General features: G+C 32.3%; 1 protein-coding gene across 1 annotated transcript; it reads left to right on the top strand.

The window, feature by feature from the left end:
• Positions 1-671: 671 nt before the first annotated feature.
• Positions 672-19,409, top strand: LOC145726431 (alpha-tocopherol transfer protein-like). Its single transcript, XM_081975479.1, has 6 exons — positions 672-881; positions 5,287-5,477; positions 5,815-6,036; positions 9,117-9,310; positions 14,983-15,199; positions 18,972-19,409. Exons 2-6 carry the CDS (start codon positions 5,303-5,305, stop codon positions 19,169-19,171), a joined length of 1,008 nt encoding a protein of 335 aa, XP_081831605.1. The 5' UTR covers positions 672-881; positions 5,287-5,302; the 3' UTR covers positions 19,172-19,409.
• The last annotated feature ends 1,404 nt before the right edge of the window (positions 19,410-20,813 follow it).

The raw sequence follows: 20,813 nt of genomic DNA, 5'->3' as shown, positions 1-20,813 counted from the left end.
ATGTACCTATTTTATTTCATGTTCTTTGTTCAGAGAATTTGTATTTTTTAATTTTTTAACTTTCTTTTTTTTTGTGCGAATCTTATAGCAATTTGCTAAATAAAATCATTATTATTATTATTTTCAAAGCAACAAAATGATCAAAATATTTTTGTTTTGTAAATAAACTGCACGTTTCGACATTTTCGGATAAGGAAAGATAGTATATTACCTTAAAAATACTATTATCGACTTTGTTTTTTTTTTTCAGTCTTCTTTCTGACAATTCCATTCTTTAATGTTTGTTTCAACTTTTTTGACAGATTTTCCATTTTTTGTTATTTACTTACTCTTTTTAAAATTGTAGGTAATATCTTTTATGTATTTTTAACTTATTTAATTATGTAGTATAAGAGAATATATTTTTTTTAATTTTGTTAAGATTAGTAAATTTTCCATATAAGAATAAAACCCAACTTAACTGATATAACAATCTCTGTTTGATTGACAATTGCACCAAATGTAATTTTAACTAATAATTTGTTTGGTTACAAACTATTTAATTATCCTCGTATACGCTTTCAGACTGTGATCAGAATAAAGAGAGGGAAAGCACAAAAATGAAGAAAGGAAAAGTGATCGATTCAGCGTAAAGGACGAAGAAATTCAATTACCGATTCGTGTGTAGATCTGTTTAAGCCCCCGATCGAAATTCGGTGGGGACGACGCTGTTTCGGTAACTTTTAAAGTGTACTATCGAAGCTCGTTTGAATTAGTTTATTGTAAAATTTGTTATGGGGCTGTAAGTCTGGTGATCTTGGGGAAAGTTTGTGATTTAATTTTCGGCGTTTTGAAGATTATTCCCGTTGGGGAGTTGCATTTTGTTGGCCCGGCTGTTTCAGGTTTGTTTAACATATTTTTGTTTCTAGCTAAGTTGGTATTACTTCCATAATTTCAGAATTATTTAATTTTTATTATGCTACTTTTAAATTAAAGAAAATGATTCTCTTAAATGAATAAATTAAATGAATGAACTGATTCTTGTTTGTAATTTGGAACCAGAATAATTTAAATAATTAAACATTTTATAACATCACTTGTATGTTGTTTGTAGAGCTATTCAGTTTTAAAAATGAAACAATTTGTCAAATTTTCGCCAATAAGAACAATTATTGTTAAATTACATAAATGTCAATTTTGCCAGAAACACAGCTTGAAACAACAGTCAGACACAAAATCGCCAGTAAAATTCCCTTGGAGTGAGAAAATGACTGTTTTAAGCACATTTTTAGAATTCTCATTAAATTTTCTATCTAATAACCTAAAAAGGTACTACAAAATTTGGTACAGTCAGGAAGAAAAGCGGTGTCAAAATTTGAACAGTCAGATTCACAATTTGAATAGACAGTCAGACACAAAATTGCTTGTAACACTCACTTGAAGTAAGAAAATGACTGTTTTAAGTGCTTTTGGAATTCTTATTAAATTTCCTATCTAATAACCTGGAAAAAACACTCCAAGATTTGGTATAGTCATAGAAAAAAGCGGTGTCAAAATTTGAACTGACAGTCAGAGACAAAATTGCTTGTCAAACCCACTAGCAGTAAGAAAATGACTGTTTTAAGGGCATTTTTGGAATTCTTAATAAATATCCTATTTAATAACTTGAAAAAAACTACAAAAATTGGTACAGTCAGGGAAAAAAGCGGTGTCCAAATTTGAACTGACACAATCACAGTTTTAAAGGAGAGTCAGAGACAAAATCGCCTGTAAAACCAACTTGGAGTGAGAAAATGACTGTTTTAAGCATATTTTTGGAATTCTCATAAAATGTCCTATGTAATAACATGGAAATAACACTCCAAGATTTGGTACAGTCAAGGAGAAAAGCGTTGTCAAGGTTTGAACTGGCAGAACCACAGTTTGAAAGGACAGTCATTAACAAAATCGACTGTACGACTTTCTTGGAGTAAGAAAATGACTGTTTTAAGCGCATTTTTGAAATCCTCATTAAGTTTCCTATCCAATAACATGGAAATAACACTCCAAGATTTGGTACAGTCAAGGAGAAAAGCGTTGTCAAGGTTTGACCTGCCATAAACACAGTTTGAAAGGACAGACAAAGACAAAATCGCCTGTAAAACCAACTTGGAGTGAGAAAATGAACGTTTTAAGCACATTTTGGGAATTCTCATTAAATTCCCTATCTAATAACCTGAAAAAAACTACAAGACTTGGTACAGTCACGGAGAAAAGCGTTGTCAAGGTTTGAACTGGCAGAACCACAGTTTGAAATGACATTCAGGAACAAAATCGCCTGTAAAATTCACTTGGAGTGAGAAAATGACTGTTTTAAGCACATTTTTAGAATTCTCATTAAATTTTCTATCTAATAACCTAAAAAAGTACTAAAAAATTTGGTACAGTCAGGAAGAAAAGCGGTGTCAAAATTTGAACAGTCAGATTTAAAAAGACAGTCAGACACAAAATTGCTTGTAAAACTCACTTGAAGTAAGAAAATGACTGTTTTAAGTGCATTTTTGGAATTCTTATCAAATTTCCTATATAATAACCTAGAAAAAACACTGCAAGATTTGGTACAGTCATAGAAAAAAGCGGTGTCAAAATTTGAACTCACAGTTAGAGGCAAAATTCCTTGTCAAACCCACTAGAAGTAAGAAAATGACTGTTTTAAGGGCATTTTTGGAATTATTAATAAATTTCCTATTTAATAACCTGAAAAAAACTACAAAAATTGGTACAGTCAGGGAAAAAAGCGGTGTCAAAATTTGAACTGACACAATCACAGTTTTAAAGGAGAGTCAGAGACAAAATCGCCTGTAAAACCAACTTGGAGTGAGAAAATTACTGTTTTAAGCATATTTTTGGAATTCTCATAAAATTCCCTATCTAATAACCTGGAAAAAACACTCCAAGATTTGATACAGTCAGAGAGAAAAGCGTTGTCAAGGTTTGAACTGGCAGAACCACAGTTTGAAAGGACAGTCATTGACAAAATCGACTGTACGACTTTCTTGGAGTAAGAAAATGACTGTTTTAAATGCATTTTTAAAATCCTCATTAAGTTTCCTATCCAATAACACAAAAAAACACTACAAAATTTGGTAGAGTCACGGAGAAAAGCGTTGTCAAAGTTTGACCTGCCAAAAGCACAGTTTGAAAGGACAGACAGAGACAAAATCGCCTGTAAAACCTTCTTGGAGTAAGAAAATGACTGTTTTAGGTGCATTTTTGGAATCTTTATTAAATTTCCTATCTAATAACCTGGAAAAAACACTAGAAGACTTAGTACAGACAGGGAGAAAAGCGTTGTCAAAATTTGAACTGACAGAATCACAGTTTAAAAAGACAGGCAGAGACATAATTCCCTGTAAAATCCATTTGGAGTGAGAAAATTAACGTTTTAAGCACATTTTGGGAATTCTCATTAAATTCCCTATCTAATAACCTGAAAAAAACTACAAGACTTGGTACAGTCAGGGAAAAAAGCGTTGTCAAGGTTTGAACTGGCAGAACCACAGTTTGAAATGACATTCAGGGACAAAATCGCCTGTAAAATTCAATTGGAGTGAGAAAATGACTGTTTTAAGCACATTTTTAGAATTCTCATTAAATTTTCTATCTAATAACCTAAAAAAGTACTACAAAATTTGGTACAGTCAGGAAGAAAAGCGGTATCAAAATTTGAACAGTCAGATTCACAATTTGAAAAGACAGTCAGACACAAAATTGCTTGAAAACCCACTTGAAGTAAGAAAATGACTGTTTTAAGTGCATTTTTGGAATTCTTATTAAATTTCCTATCTAATAACCTAAAAAAGTACTACAAAATTTGGTACAGTCAGGAAGAAAAGCGGTGTCAAAATTTGAACAGACAGATTCACAATTTGAAAAGACAGTCAGACACAAAATTGCTTGAAAACTCACTTGAAGTAAGAAAATGACTGTTTTAAGTGCATTTTTGGAATTCTTATTAAATTTCCTATCTAATAAGCTGGAAAAAACACTCCAAGATTTGGTACAGTCATAGAAAAAAGCGGTGTCAAAATTTGAACTGACAGTCAGAGACAAAATTACTTGTCAAACCCACTAGCAGTAAGAAAATGACTGTTTTAAGGGCATTTTTGGAATTCTTAATAAATATCCCATTTAATAACCTGAGAAAAACTACAAAAATTGGTACAGTCAGGGAAAAAAGCGGTGTAAAAATTTGAACTGACACAATCACAGTTTTAAAGGAGAGTCAGAGACAAAATTGCCTGTAAAACCAACTTGGAGTGAGAAAATGACTGTTTTAAGCGCATTTTTGAAATCCTCATTAAGTTTCCTATCCAATAACATGAAAAAACTCATAAAATTTGGTAGAATCACGGAGAAAAGTGTTGTCAAAGTTTGACCTGCCAAAAACACAGTTTAAAAAGACAGTCAGAGACAAAATCGCCTGTAAAGCCCACTTTGAGTGAGAAAATGAACGTTTTAAGCACATTTTTGGAATTCTCATTAAATTTCCTATCCGACAGTCTGAAAAAACACTACAAAATTTGTTACAGTCAGCGAGAAAAGCAGTGTCAAATTTTGAACTGACAGAATCACAGTTTAAAAGGACAGTCAGACATAAAATTGCTTGTCAAACCCACTTAGAGTAAGAAAATGACTGTTTTAAGCGCATTTTTGGAATTCTTATTAAATTCTCTATCCAATAACCTTAAAAAAACTACAAGATTTGGTACAGTTAGCGGAGAAAAGCGGTTTTTGTTTCTGATACGATGGTTACGTAATTAAAGTGCATTTGGTTACGTAACATGCTGGTACCTCCTAAACCTGAGCTTTTACACTCTTCACTACTTCGATTGTTAAATAACGTCCCACATCTGGCTGGTACCTAGTGACCCAGTGAAATGGCACAAAATAATCAACCGAAGTGGAACGCAACACGACCTACTGATCGATTATATAACACGTTACGTTTTGTTGTTACAAACGTGCAACTTTCACTGTTTAGTCATTCGAATTTGACCAAGCAAAATGGGACTTGATATACATCTTTATGTTGATTATTTCACACAAAATTGCGGTAAAAGTTTGAATTTATCGACATTTCTTACAATTGTCACTTCTCTGCATAGACAACAATTTATGTTAGTTTTTCTATGCTTCTCCGGTATGTCACTTTCCATTTTCTGCTGCATTTACCAAGTTCAAGGGGAAAGTCACACTATTTCCTCTTGAACTAAGTTCGTGACTAAAATCTTGTCTGTGCACGCAATATTGAGTTTTTTTTTGCAGGTTTTCTGGTAAAAATATGTCTGACCGTAAATGGGTGACCGAAGCAGACGACTACGTTTGTCCTTTATCTGCTGAAACTCAGAATGTGGCCAAGGAGGAACTAAGAGAAGACGAACAGTCCAGACAAACAGCTCTAGAGTGTATGCGTGACTGGATTAGGCAAAATCCAAAAATTAAAAACTGCAGATTAGGTAATTTTTTGATTTAAATCAATGAAAAGTGTAGAAACTAAAAAGGTTTCACTCAAAATCAATCTGAATCTGCCAGGTTTGCGGAAATGTTATTATTTGAGCTGGATGGTTCCTAAACCAAGATTTACATTAGATCACATGAATGGCAAGTGGCAGTGTAGATGCTTTGTACAAAATACGAATTAGTAGTCAAGAAATCTCAGATTAATAGAGTTCATTTTATTAGAAAAAAATGTCAGTAACAATTTAGATCAAAAATCGTTAACTTACTTTACTTAGTAAGAAATATAGCATTTTAACTATAAATTTTAAAAATACACTTTTTCTGTTCATATAGATGGGCGTTTTCTGCTTCGTTTCCTGAGATTCAAAAAATTTAGCGTAGAACAAGCGAAAGAAGCTCTGGAAAGATACATTTTACTGCGTCAATGTTTTGGGGTGGCATTCAATTGTTTGGATATTACCATTCCTATGATGGAGGAGCTTACCAATTTGGGATACATGTTTGCCTGTCCTAAACGGGACAGTCTGGGACGAAGAGTTATAGTAGCTAGACCAGGTAGACAACTGTACTTATTTAATGTCCGTTTCCTCAACATTGGCTAAGTTGAGTTTAAGGATAGTCTAGGCTGTGTTATTTTATACCTGATCTGTCACATTCAAATCTCAACTTTGCTTAAGTTGTACTTAAATCGAATTGTCGGAGAAACGGGCATAAGTACTGCATGCAAGTATTTATGCAAAATATTTGATTAATCCATTGGATTTACATGCTCAGAGTGAACAATTAGAGATGGCCTAAGGTAATTTTGTCTACAAAGAATTTACGGTAAATTATCGAGAAATTTCTCTTTTCCTTCTTTTACCGTTTACGAGATACCGTTTACATACAAATTTTCAAAATTCAGTATCTCGGTTATTCTTGGGATTTCAGCAACCAAAAAAAACTCAAAATATTTGTTTTAAACAGCTCTCTCTCATCTTTCAAAAGTTCTGTAACTCTCGCCGTTTCCGAGATATTTGATATTTTTTTTGGTTCGGTATCTCAGCTCCACAACTTTTAAATACGGTATCTCAACTATTTTTTGTTTCTCAGCGAACAAAAAAAACTCAAAATGTTTGTCTTAAAATTCCCTTTGTTTTTGGTATCTCGCAAAATTTCTGTAACTAACCGTTTACGAGCTTTTTTTAAATTGCCTACAAATTTTTTAAATTCTTTATCTCAAATCAAAATATTCACCTTAAAATACCCTTTAATTTTGATCTCTTGCAAAATTACCATAACTCTAACTGTTTCTGCGATATACGAGTTTTTTTTACTTTTTTTTGGAAATTGGTTCCAATAATATTCAAAATTCCGTATCTCGGTTATTTTTGGGATTCCAGCAACCAAAAAAAACTCAAATTATTTGTTTTAACCAGCTCTCTCTCATCTTTCAAAATTTCTGTAACTCTAGCCGTTTCCGAGATATTTGATTTTTTTTCGGTTCGGTATCTCAACTCGACAACTTTTAAATACGGTATCTCAACTATTTTTTGTGTCTCAGCGAACAAAAAAAACTCAAAATGTTTGTCTTAAAATTTCCTTTGTTTTTGGTATCTCGCAAAATTTCTTTAACTCTAACCGTTTACGAGGTTTTTTTAAAATTGCCTACAGTTTTTTTAAATTCTTCATCTCAAATCAAGCTATTCACCTTAAAATACCTTTAATTTTGATCTTTTGCAAAATTACCATAACTCTAACTGTTTCTGCGATATACGAGTTTTTTTTTACTTTTTTTTGGAAATCGGTTCCAAAAATATTCAAAGTTCCGTATGTCGGTTATTTTTGGGATTTCAGCAACCAAAAAAAAACTCAAAATATTTGTTTTAAACTGCTCTCAATCATCTTTCAAAATTTCTGTAACTCTAGCCGTTTCCGAGATATTTGATTTTTTTTTGGTTCGGTATCTCAGCTCCACAACTTTTAACTACGGTATCTCAACTATTTTTTGTGTCTCAGCGAACAAAAAAAACTCAAAATGTTTGTCTTAAAATTCCCTTTGTTTTTGGTATCCCGCAAAATTTCTGTAACTCTAACCGTTTACGAGATTTTTTTAAAATTGCCTACAAATTTTTTAAATTCTTCATCTCGGTTATTTTTGAGATTATAGCAACCAGAAAATTTTCAAAATATTTACCTTAAAATACCCTTTAATTTTGATCTCCTGCAAAATTACCATAACTCTAACTGTTTCTGCGATATACGAGCTTTTTTTACTTTTTTTTTGGAAATTGGTTCCAATAATATTTAAAATTCCGTATCTCGGTTATTTTTAAGATTTCCGCAAACAAAAAAAACTCAAATTTTTTTAAACCGGTTATTTTTGCGATTCTAGCAACCAGAAAAATCTCAAAATATTCACTTTAAAATACTGTTTAATTTTGAGATTACTTGCAAATTTCCGTAACTATAACCGTTTCTGCGATATACGACTTTTTTTACTTTTTTTTGGAAATTGGTTCCAAAAATTTTCAAAATTCAGTATCTCGGTTATTTTTGGGATTTCAGCAACCAGAAAAAACTCAAAATATTCAGTTTAAAATGCTCTTTAATTTTCATCTTTTTGAAAATTTCCGTAACTCTGTTTCCGAGATATACGACTTTTTGGTAAAACGTGAGCTACACTCGCCTGTCATTGACAGGCCTATAGTCACCTGACAGCTGTCAAAACACATTAAATAATGCCGTGAAAGTGTAAAAATGTCAAATAGTCGCTTCACTTTCATGAATCGAGCCGCAAATTGTTGTTTGTAACTGGAGTTAAATTTGACAGTTGTGAGGTTAAATGATAGTTTGAGACGTTAAATTTGACAGTTATGACACTTTACAGCATGGCTTCTAGTCAGGTGACATTTGTCCTAATTTATTAAAACTACTTCAACGGTGAGAAGAAACTATCAAATATAAAACAGTTGTACATTGTAATTAAACCTGAATAGAGCTACAAATTTGACATTTGTGCAGTTAAATGACACTTTAATATGTTTAGGAGCCTGTCAAATAAAACATCTCGTATAGAGTTTAATTTAATATTTATGACATTAACAGATACTTTGATACGTTTTTTTTCGTCATCTGACAGCTGTCAAAAGTCACGCAACTGTGACGCAAAATTACCAATCCAAAACAGTTCTACCGCTTGGAAGATAAATCACACTGCACATTGTATTTTTATAGTTCTATGGAGCGAAATTTGACAGTTGTGACGTTAAATGACGTAAGTATTCAAGTGTTTTTTAACGTCAGAATTGACAAATTTCGCTCCATAGAGCTGTCAACACAATTTACCGTGGTTTCCTCCAAGAAACACATTTACTTTTAATTTTAAAAACCAAATTGTTGCTTTGATGATGCACATTTATTATTTTTTTCTTCATCATTTTCTTCAATTTTTCTAAAATTCTTTAAATTCACTTGGCATTTTATCCAAAAGCAAATTTTGGAGAATTGTTCGTCTGTCTTACAAGTGTAGTTGTAAAAATACAAAAGAGAGCTAAAAACACAAAATCTTCTCCACAATAAAAATTTTATTTTTATTTATTGTGGAGAAGATTTTGTGTTTTTCACCTCCTTGTTGTAATATTTTTTTCCAAAAGGTGTCTTTGACTTGGAAAGATTTACAAACGCGGATATGTGCCGAATTCACGGAATCATCTACGAGACTCTGATGGAAGACGAAGAGAACCAAGTGCGTGGATTTGTGCATTTCGCAGACGGTTCCGGTGTTGGATTTGCCTATCTCACATTATTTACCATTAGGGAGGCAGTGCGTATTGTTAAAAATGGAGAGGTATGACTGTTTGAGTGAAATAACACAGTTCTACAACGAAATAATATAAGAGTCAGACTATTATTGACTATATTCAAAGTCAAATCGATTTAAACATTGTATCTCAGGAACAGCTTATCTTAAACTTTTAATTTGAAAAACTAAAATGAAGATTGCTGTTTCCGTAAATTCAATCATTTATTTTAAGGATTTACAGGATGAGTCGGTTTATACTTCGATGGAACAGCTGATTTAAAAATACAAATTTCCTTTAAACATAATGTTGGTAATCTCTTCCTTTTTGAGATACAGAATGTCAATATTCTCAACACAGTTTTTGAGGCGATGAGTTGCAGATTTCGATATGTAGTTTAAAATAATCGAAAAGTGTACAGGACGGTATTTTTTTACCTTTACTTTTTAACATGTCGTAAAATTTCAAAAATTTCGATTATTTCTGGACATATTAGAAAAAAAAATCTTTTAAATGAGGTTTTATTCTCTTATGATTAATTTGTTTGATGAGATAACTAAAAATAAGTTACACTCTACAGAAAGGAAAATGGCATTGATAAAGAGTAATTTTCAGTTATTTTATCAAATAAATAAATAAAACAAACTAATTTCCAAAATTTCGGTTTTGTAGATATCTCCTGAAATAATCGGAATTTTTGAAATTTTAAGACGGTATATTATAAAACTCTAAATTAGACAATTTTGACATAATTCAACCAATTATTTACTTAACCTTTTTGGATTTTCTAATGACTTTCCTTCTAAATAATTATCTTTAGTGAATATGTATATCACATTCGTCTTGAAACCATGATATAAAAATAGATATCAGTGATATCAGTGGTGGGTAAATTACCGGTAAAGTAAATATTTTACTTACTTACCAGTAAATTAATGGTAATTTACAAATACTGTGTTTGGCAGTTAAAATTTTGACACCGCATTTCTCCCTGACTGTAGCAATTTTTTTAGTGTTTTTTTAAGTTATTTGATATGAAGTTTCATCAAGATTCCAAAAATGTGCTTAAAAAAGTAATTTTCTCACTCCAAGTGGATTTTACAGGTAATTTTGTCTCTGACTGTCATTTCAAACTGTGCTTCCGGCAGTTCAAACTCACACCGCTTTTCTCCCTGAAATCTTGTAGTGTTTTCCCGGTTAGTGGATAGAAAATTTAATAAGGATTCCAAAAATGTGCTTAAAACAGTAATTTTCTCACTCCAAGTGGGTTTTACAGGCGATTTTGTCCTTAACGGTCATTTCAAACTGTGTTTCTGGCAGTTCAAATTTTGACACAGCTTTTTTCCCTGACTGTACCAAATTTTGTAGTATTTTCCGGTTAGAGGACAGAAAATGTAATAAGGATTCTAAAATGTACTTAAAACAGTAATTTTCTCACTCCAAGTGGGTTTTACAGGCGATTTTGTCCCTGACTGTCATTTCAAACTGTATTTCTGGCAGTTCAGACTTTGACGCCGCTTTTCTCCCTGACTGTAGCAAATTTTGAGGTATTTTCCGGTTAGTGGATAGAACATTTAATAAGGATTCCAAAAATATGCTTAAAACAGTAATTTTCTCACTCCAAGTTGGTTTTAAAGGCCATTTTGTCCCTAGCTGTAATTTCAAACTGTGTTTCTGGTAGTTCCAAACTTTGACACCGCTTTTCTTCCTAACTGTACCAAATTTTATAGTATTTTCTGGTTAGTGGATAGGAAATTGTATAAGGATTCCAAAAATGTGCTTAAAACAGTCATTTTCTGACTCCAAGTGGGTTTTACAGGTAATTTTGTCTCTGACTGTCATTTCAAACTGTGTTTCTGGTAGTTTAAACTTTGACACCGCTTTTCTTCCTGACTGTACCTAATTTTGCAGTGTTTTCTCGGTTAATGGACAGAAAATTTAATAAGGATTCCAAAAATGTACTTAAAACAGTAATTTTCTCACTCCAAGTGGGTTTTACAGGCGATTTTGTCCTTAACGGTCATTTCAAACTGTGTTTCTGGCAGTTCAAATTTTGACACAGCTTTTTTCCCTGACTGTACCAAATTTTGTAGTATTTTCCGGTTAGAGGACAGAAAATGTAATAAGGATTCTAAAATGTACTTAAAACAGTAATTTTCTCACTCCAAGTGGGTTTTACAGGCGATTTTGTCCCTGACTGTCATTTCAAACTGTATTTCTGGCAGTTCAGACTTTGACGCCGCTTTTCTCCCTGACTGTAGCAAATTTTGAGGTATTTTCCGGTTAGTGGATAGAACATTTAATAAGGATTCCAAAAATATGCTTAAAACAGTAATTTTCTCACTCCAAGTTGGTTTTAAAGGCCATTTTGTCCCTAGCTGTAATTTCAAACTGTGTTTCTGGTAGTTCCAAACTTTGACACCGCTTTTCTTCCTAACTGTACCAAATTTTATAGTATTTTCTGGTTAGTGAATAGGAAATTGTATAAGGATTCCAAAAATGTGCTTAAAACAGTCATTTTCTGACTCCAAGTGGGTTTTACAGGTAATTTTGTCTCTGACTGTCATTTCAAACTGTGTTTCTGGTAGTTTAAACTTTGACACCGCTTTTCTTCCTGACTGTACCTAATTTTGCAGTGTTTTCTCGGTTAATGGACAGAAAATTTAATAAGGATTCCAAAAATGTACTTAAAACAGTAATTTTCTCACTCCAAGTGGGTTTTAAAGGCGATTTTGTCCTTAACGGTCCTCTCAAACTGTGTTTCTGGCAGTTCAAACTTTGGCCCCGCTTTTCTCCCTGACTGTACCAAATTTTGTAGTATTTTCCGGTTAGTGGATAGAAAATTTGATAAGGATTCCAAAAATGTACTTAAGACAGTAATTTTATCACTCCAAATGGGTTTTACAGGTAATTTTGTCTCTGACTTTCATTTCAAACTTGCTTATGGCAGTTCAAACTCACACCGCTTTGCTCCCTGACTGTACCAAATCTTGTAGTATTTTCCGGTTAGTAGACAGAAAATTTAATAAGAATTCCAAAAATGTGCTAAAAACAGTAATTTTCTCTCTCCAAGTGGGTTTTATAGGCGATTTTGTCCCTGACTGTCATTTCAAACTGTATTTCTGGCAGTTCAAACTTTGACGCCGCTTTTCTCCCTGACTGTAGCAAATTTTGTAGTATTTTCCGGTTAGTGGATAGAACATTTAATAAGGATTCCAAAAATATGATTAAAACAGTAATTTTCTCACTCTAAGTGGATTTTAAAGACGATTTTGTCCCTAACTGTAATTTCAAACTGTGTTTCTGGTAGTTCAAACTTTGACACCGCTTTTCTTCCTGACGGTACCTAATTTTGCAGTGTTTTCTCGGTTAGTGGATAGAAAATTTAATAAGGATTCCAAAAATGTGCTTAAAACAGTCAGTTTCTCACTCCAAGTGGGTTTTACAGACAATTTTGTCCTTAACGGTCCTTTCAAACTGTGTTCCTGGCAGTTGAAACTTTGACACCGCTTATCTCACTGACTGTACTAAGTTTTATAGAGTTTTTTTAGGTTAGTTTAGAGGAGATTTAATGAGGATTTCAAAAATGTGCTTAGGACAGTGATTGTTTTGCTGCAAGTGGATTTTTAAGGCGATTTTGTTAGTTTCTAGGACTGGGTTTCTGTTAGTTCAAACTTTGACACCGCTTTTCTTACAGACTATACCAAATTTTGTAGTGTTTTTTCAGGTTATTGAATAGGAACTTTGTTGAGAACTCGAAATGTGCTTAAGACTGTCATTTTTCCACTTTAAGTGAGTTTGACAAGCAATTTTGTCATTGACTATCAAACTGTCAAACTGTGCTCTAAAGCTGCAAAAAACAGGGTTTAGAAAAGTTTTCTTGCACAAGTTTTTCTCAATTTATGACAGTAGTCACGTGACTGCCTAGCTAGAACCACGTTATATCTGTTCCTAATATCAAAACTGTAAAAATTTGTCTAGAATATGCAAGAATTACAGTTTAACACAGTGTTCGATACAAGACGTGTTTCTAAGATTTACTATAGTTATTTTGACAATTGTCAGTAAATTACAATTTTTTTAAAATGTCATTTGTTTTTTAGATTTGCATTCATTTTCCTCATTCCAAAAATATAATTATTTGTCATAATTTAAACATGAGGTAATAAAGAAAATTGACAAAAAGCTGAAAATGCAATTTTTTTAGAAAAAGGCTACTTTTTCATATAAAACTTAAACGATTGTTACTACAAGAATCACTTTGGAAGAAAAATTTTACTTTATTTTTACTACTTTATTTATATATTTATTTTATTATCAATAAACCAAAATCTCTAAAACAATAAATAACAAATAAAAACACACTGAAAAGAACTTTAATGAAATTAATGACAGGAAAATGATATCATTCAAGCAAATTTCTATTAGATCCAAAAATTTACTGGAAAAATTGGTACATTTTTCTGTTTACAAGGTTTTACCACTGCCATTTTTGGATGCTTCTCTTCTTCCCAATTTCACTCACATCACTGAAAACTGAATTTCACTCGATAAACTTTCTGAATTACAGTTAGAAATGGGGTAGTATAGGACACGTTAAACCATTACAATAACACATAACCTAAATAATAATAAAATAAGTTTGAAGTAGAAGAAGACACACTCCGTATATTTTGCAAAAAAAAAGAAAAAAAAAAAAAAAGTACAATTTTTACAATTTTTTCAAGTACATAAAAAATAAACTCGAAAGTGTCTATATAAATATAAACTATGATCGAAAAACGCCCTCTAGCAGAGCCAGCAAACCCTAAAATATGTGCCTCAAAAAACAGCTTTTTTATTTTAATTCCTAACCAATAAAAACTCAAATGAAATTTGGCAAACCATTTTGAAGTGACAATTTGGAAATTTTGTTTTTAATTTTTTAATATTCCGGACAGAAGCGAATTTTTTTATCTACGCACAAGTGCATAAAAATGATTGTATCTGAAAAACTATGCAAAATGAAAAGAAATGTCAATACAAACTTTTCTTAGGCTATCACATGTGCCGCATCAGAATGCCCTAAAACTATAGCTTATAGAAATTTGAAGAAACTTTTTGAACGGCTCCCGTAGCTGTTCGGATTATTTTCAAGATTTGAAAAAAATTTCAAATTAACACTTTAAAAAAATCGTCTTGGTGCCTAATTTTTACAGTTTGCTTGCTCCGCTAGAGGGCACTATTCGACTAGAGTTTATATGACACTTTGGAGTTTAAGCGTGCATTAGCGTTAGTAAGCATTTTTTTAACTCATTTGTTGTAAGAAGTTTGAAATTTACGTACTTCACTTTAAAAATGTTGCTTTAAAGTGAATGTTTTAAAGATAAAAGAAATTTTCAATTAACAGTTTGTCCAGATATTTTTATTAATAAATCGTAGCAAAGAGCGACCATCCATCGGTTTGAAATGTTTGCGTTGAGTAACATTCAAAGCATTTAATTAACGAGAAATCTAATTGCAAAAACATCGCTCACATAACGAATCGGTTCGATTTCCCCGACCGTAAACGTAAAACTACCTCTGGAAAACGGAAAGTTTATTTTCCAGATGGATTACGCGCGGCCGGTTTACGGTTCGCGGGGTTTTTGCAAAATATCTTTGAGAGTCGAGCATTTTATGTTGACATAATCGCAAACAACCCCCGAGGTATACATAAAACGGTTAACCATCTTTCAAGAAAACCCTTCCGATGAGACACAAAGAGGTTCACGGCTTCAACATTCATCCCTCCATGAAATTCGTCTTGGACTGGGGGATGACGCTGGTTTCGGAGAAAATCAAGAGCAGGGTGCGATTGTACACCAACTTGGAGGAGGCTCTGGGTGCTGGCTATGTGGAGAAGGACGTGTTGCCTAAGGAGTATGGAGGAACCATGCCTATGGCAGATATGATTGGTATGTATTAACCAAAATATTTATTTATTTTTTAAATATTCTTTTTGCTTACGGTTTCGTGATTCTAAATTTGTGTATACACAGTGGCCCAAACATAAATTATAACCAACAAATTTACTTTTTTAAATAGGAAAATCAAAATTTTTGTGTACATTTTTTAGGAACTAGGTAGTCATTACAGGGTAATTCAAATTCGATCCTCATCATATGGATCAGCTCGAAAACTATGAGAAAGTTTACACTGACTTTACAAGTTAAAGCTGAACCAAATGCCGTTTTAAAAATTTCAACTTTCCGAGTACTTCTGGATTTATCCGCAAAAAACTGCAAATCGCGATTATTTGGAAAAATGCACCGAAATTTTGTCCAAATGAAGGTTTTTCTTATGGCGAAACCCAATACGATAGTGACTTATTTCAACCAAATTTAAACAATTATGATATCTGTCGTTTGTACTGTAATTAAAGCTTTTTGAGACCTGGATGAAATATTTACACCTTCTAAAAATAACTTTCACAACAATATACAAATATGAGAAAATGTACAAATTCTCTTTAAAAAGTGCATAGTTTCTTAATTTGTTCATCAACAAATAAGATGTCATTTTGGTCAATTTTTGCTTCAAACTATTCTCAGTCTTATGGCAAATAGTTCTGGATGTGCTTTTTTGTACTTATTTCACCTAATTTAAGGTCCAAAATTGAAAATTGCCAAAAGTGCACTAAACATGCATATTGTAACTTTTTTATTTAAACTTTTCTAGATCTCAGTAAAACGCCATTAGAAAGAGGGTAAAAAATACTACAAAATAAGTCAAAAGGCCTCTCTAGCTCTTCATGTTACCGAGATATTGCATTTCAAAAAGTAGTAAAAAAAGACCCCTAATAGACCCCCATCCTTTCAATTTTTTTGAAAAATGGAAAATTTTAAAGTGCTTTTTTTGTACTTATTTAACCTAATTTAAGGTTTTTTGGTATAAATATGCCCTTTAGTGTGCATTGGAACCCTCAGGGAGCAAAATAAAAAATTGCCAAAAGTGCACTTTTTGTAAAAATGGCAACTTTTTTATTTGAACTCTTATAGATTTGACTAAAACGCCATTAGAAAGCGGGTAAAAAATACTACAAAATAAACCAAAACTCGCCTCTCTAGCTCTTCATGTTATCGAGATATTGAATTTCAAAAAGTAGCTAAAAAGACCGCTAATACCCCCCATTCTTTCAATTTTTTTGAAAAATGGAAAATTTTAAAGTGCTTTTTTTGTACTTATTTCACCTAATTTAAGGTCCTTTGGTATAAATATGCCCTTTGCTGTGCATTGGAACCCTCCTGGAGCAACATTAAAAATTGCTAAAAGTGCACTTTTTGTAAAAATTGCATTTTTTCAATTTTTGAATGATTGTAACTTTTTTATTTGAACTCTTATAGATTTGACTAAAACTCTATCAGAAAGAGAGTAAAACATACTACAGAATGAGCTGAAATTGACCACTCTAGCTCTTCATGTTACCGAGATATTCACATTCAAAAAGTAGTAAAAAATGACCTCTAATACCCCCCATTCTTTAAATTTTTTTGAAAAATGGAAAATTTTAAAGTGCTTTTTTTGTACTTATTTCACCTAATTTAAGGTCCTTTGGTATAAATATGCCCTTTGGTGTGCATTGGAACCCTCATGGAGCAAAATAAAAATTTTCCAAAAGTGAACTTTTTGTAAAAATGGCATTTTTTCAAGTTTTGAATCTTTGTAACTTTTTTATTTGAACCCTTATCGATTTGACTAAAACTCCATTAGAAAGGGAGAAAAAAATACTATAAAGTGAGCCGAAACTGGCCTCTCTAGCTCTTCATGTTACCGAGATATTCACATTCAAAAAGTAGTAAAAAAAGACTCCTAATACTCCCCCATTCTTTCAATTTTTTTGAAAAATGAAAAATTTTAAAGTGCTTTTTTTGTACTTATTTAACCTAATTTAAGGTTCTTTGGTATAAATATGCCCTTTGCTGGACATTGCAACCCTCCTGGAGCAAAATAAAAAATTGCTAAAATTGCACTTTTTGCAAAAATTGCATTTTTTCAATTTTTGAATGATTGTAACTTTTTTATTTGAACTCTTATAGATTTCACTAAAACGCCATTAGAAAGAGGGTAAAAAATACTACAAAATAAACCAAAACTGACCTCTGTAGCTCTTCATGTTACCGAGGTATTGAATTTCAAAAAGTAGCTAAAAAGACCGCTAATCCCCCCCCATTCTTGAAATTTTTTTGAAAAATGAAAAATTTTAAAGTGCTTTTTTTACTTATTTAACCTAATTTAAGGTTCTTTGGTATAAATATGCCCTTTGGTGTGCATTATAACCCTCCTGGAGCAAAATAAAAATTTACCAAAAGTGCACTTTTTGTAAAAATTGCATTTTTTCAAGTTTTGAATGTTTGTAACTTTTTATTTGAACTCTTATCGATTTAACTAAAACTCCATTAGAAAGAACGTAAAAAATACTACAAAATGAGCTGAAATTGACCACTCTAGCTCTTCATGTTACCGAGATATTCACTTTCAAAAAGTAGTAAAAAAAAAACCCTAATACCCCCCCATTCTTAAAATTTTTTTGGAAAATGAAAAATTTTAAAGTGCTTTTTTTGTACTTATTTCACCTAATTTAAGGTCCTTTGGTATAAATATGCCCTTTGCTGTGCATTGAAACCTTCCTGGAACAAAAGAAAAAATTGCCAAAAGTGCACTTTTTATAAAAACGATTTTTAAATTTTTGAATGATTGTAACTTTTTTATTTGAACTCTTATAGATTTGACTAAAACGCCATTAGAAAGAGGGTAAAAAATACTACAAAATAAACCAAAACTTCGCCTCTCTAGCTCTTCATGTTTTCGAGATATTGAATTTCAAAAAGTAGTAAAAAAATGACCCCTAATACCCCCCCATTCTTGAAATTTTTTTGAAAAATGGAAAATGTAATTAAAGTGCTTTTTTTACTTATTTAACCTAATTTAAGGTTCTTTGGTATAAATATGCCCTTTGGTGTGCATTATAACCCTCCTGGAGCAAAATAAAAATTTACCAAAAGTGCACTTTTTGTAAAAATTGCATTTTTTCAAGTTTTGAATGTTTGTAACTTTTTATTTGAACTCTTATCGATTTAACTAAAACTCCATTAGAAAGAACGTAAAAAATACTACAAAATGAGCTGAAATTGACCACTCTAGCTCTTCATGTTACCGAGATATTCACTTTCAAAAAGTAGTAAAAAAAAAACCCTAATACCCCCCCATTCTTTAAATTTCTTTGACAAATGGAAAATTTTAAAGTGCTTTTTTTGTACTTATTTCACCTAATTTAAGGTCCTTTGGTATAAATATCCCCTTTGCTGTGCATTGGAACCCTCCTGGAGCAAAATAAAAAATTGCCAAAAGTGCACTTTTTGTAAAAATGACATTTTTTCAATTTTTGAATGATTGTAACTTTTTTATTTTCACTAAAACGCCATTAGAAAGAGGGTAAAAAATACTACAAAATAAGCGAAAACTGGCCTCTCTAGCTCTTCACGTTACCGAGATATTCACATTCAAAAAGTACTCCACCGATCCATTTTTCACTGATTTTTAAACGATTTCAAATTAAAAAAAATCATATATATCGAAAAACAAGTTTGAAATTTGTATGGGGTTACACGTAGTCGCCTGAAATAAATTCGCAATTATTAGAGAAGCAACTGGCAACTGACTTCCGGCGTTAATTTTTGATTGTTGCAGAATTGTGGAAAGAGGAATTGAGGCAGTCGCATCCCGTTTTAATGTCGCACGACAAAATGGAGGTAAACGAGGAATTGTTTAGCAGAAGAGAGAAAGAAGGCGCAGTTTCGGCATTGAAAAGGCAGGGAATTTCCTGCGGGACGGAGAAAGATTCGTTGTGCGGCATCGCCGGAAACTTTCGCAAGTTGGAGGTGGACTGAAAAGTTTCGTCGCGATCTGCGAGTGGAATTCTGCCCGTATATTTAGTCTGTATTTATAAGCAAATTTGTGATGAATTCGTGACGTTTTCCACGTTTCCGGTTTTAGTTAGTTTTATTGTTAGCAGTTAAATTTAGTTGATAAGTTTTGCAATTCTCTTAGATTAATGCCGCTTGCTTGTGTAGCTTTGGGATTCAAAATGTACAGTAACGTGTAGAAATAAATATACTTTTTTTTTGTAAAAAATGTCTTTATTGGTTGAACTATGGTTTAAAGAAGGATAAAAATTCTACTGGTACTGGGTGACCCAATAATCGGTCATATCTGGAAAACCGTTTGTCATACGACTTTCGGGTAAAAAAATTAAGTCATAAAGGACCCGCCACATAATAAACTAATAAGTTAGTTGAACTATACTTAGCAGTATTCAATTGCTCTCAGAGTAATTCAACTACTCTCTATTCAATGTATGCTAAAAAAGAATATGTAACAATCGCAAAATTGCGAAAACAATAATTAATTTACCAAATTGGAGAGCATTTTAACGTTTCCATTTCTGCTTTGCAAACATGGTGTAAGAGCACTGGTTTTAAATAGAAAAAGACTAGTAATAAGCGGAAATATTTGGTCCATCAAAATACTTTGGGTTGCTGAATGGGATTATCTTCATTCTCGAAGTCACTTAATTCCAAGCTTAAATCTGAATCTGAATCATTATTGGCTTCAGTGATTCAATGTCTGAAACATCACAGTATTTTATGGTGTTCCAAGAATGGTTTGTCTGTGTTGAATGTAGTTCTTTCAATGTTCTGCTGACATTACTTTTAAAACGCTTTCCCAAGTTCTCAATACTTCTACTGCTGTCCCTTGTAGACTTATCATATGTTCATCATATTTTCTCTTGAGAATACAGCGGAAGCACGAAAGTTTTCCTTTATTTTGAATATTTCAATAACAAAACATAACACAATACCTTCAGAGCCAATGTCTTCTTCTTCTTCTTTGTTTCTAATATGGGTGTCCATATAGGTAGGCTAATGCCTGTTTTGTCCTATTATGCCTCTTCGGATGTTGATGTCCAGCACTCTTTCCAGCGTTTTGGAGGTCTGCCTTGGTTTCATTTTCCGACAGGATTGTTTGTTTTTGCGATTTTTACAAGTCTGTTGTCTTATCCCATTCTGTTTACGTGTTTATTCCAGTATTTTCTTCTCTGTCTTACCCACCTTCCTATGTCCTGTATCTCGCTCTGGTTTCCATGTATACTTCTTATTATTTTCGCCTTAAGACGCCTTCATGGTTTATTCTCTGTAGATTTCCATAACTTGTTATCTCAGCTCCTAAGTATTTGAACTGATTTACTTGTTTTACAATTTTCTGGTCAATCTCCAGTATGCATCTTGTTGGCTCTTTGGATGATACGAGACATTTGGTTTTGTCTGTGTTAATGACCATATTTAATTGTTTTGCTGCTGGAGGAGTGAAGTAATCTCTTAAGGTCGTCCTCAGAATCCGCAATGAGCATCGCATCATCTGCGTAGCAGACAACATGGAAGTAAGTGTTCTCCATTTTGTATCCTGCTCTTTTAGGTATATCTCCGACAATTTTGTTCATAATCATATTGAATTTAAATGGGCTAAGTGGGC

This window comes from Ips typographus, linkage group LG3 (assembly GCF_016097725.1).
Source record: "Ips typographus isolate SLU linkage group LG3, UJ_Ityp_2.0, whole genome shotgun sequence".
Lineage (NCBI taxonomy): Eukaryota > Metazoa > Arthropoda > Insecta > Coleoptera > Curculionidae > Ips > Ips typographus.
This window is presented reverse-complemented; position numbering and strand designations above follow the sequence as displayed.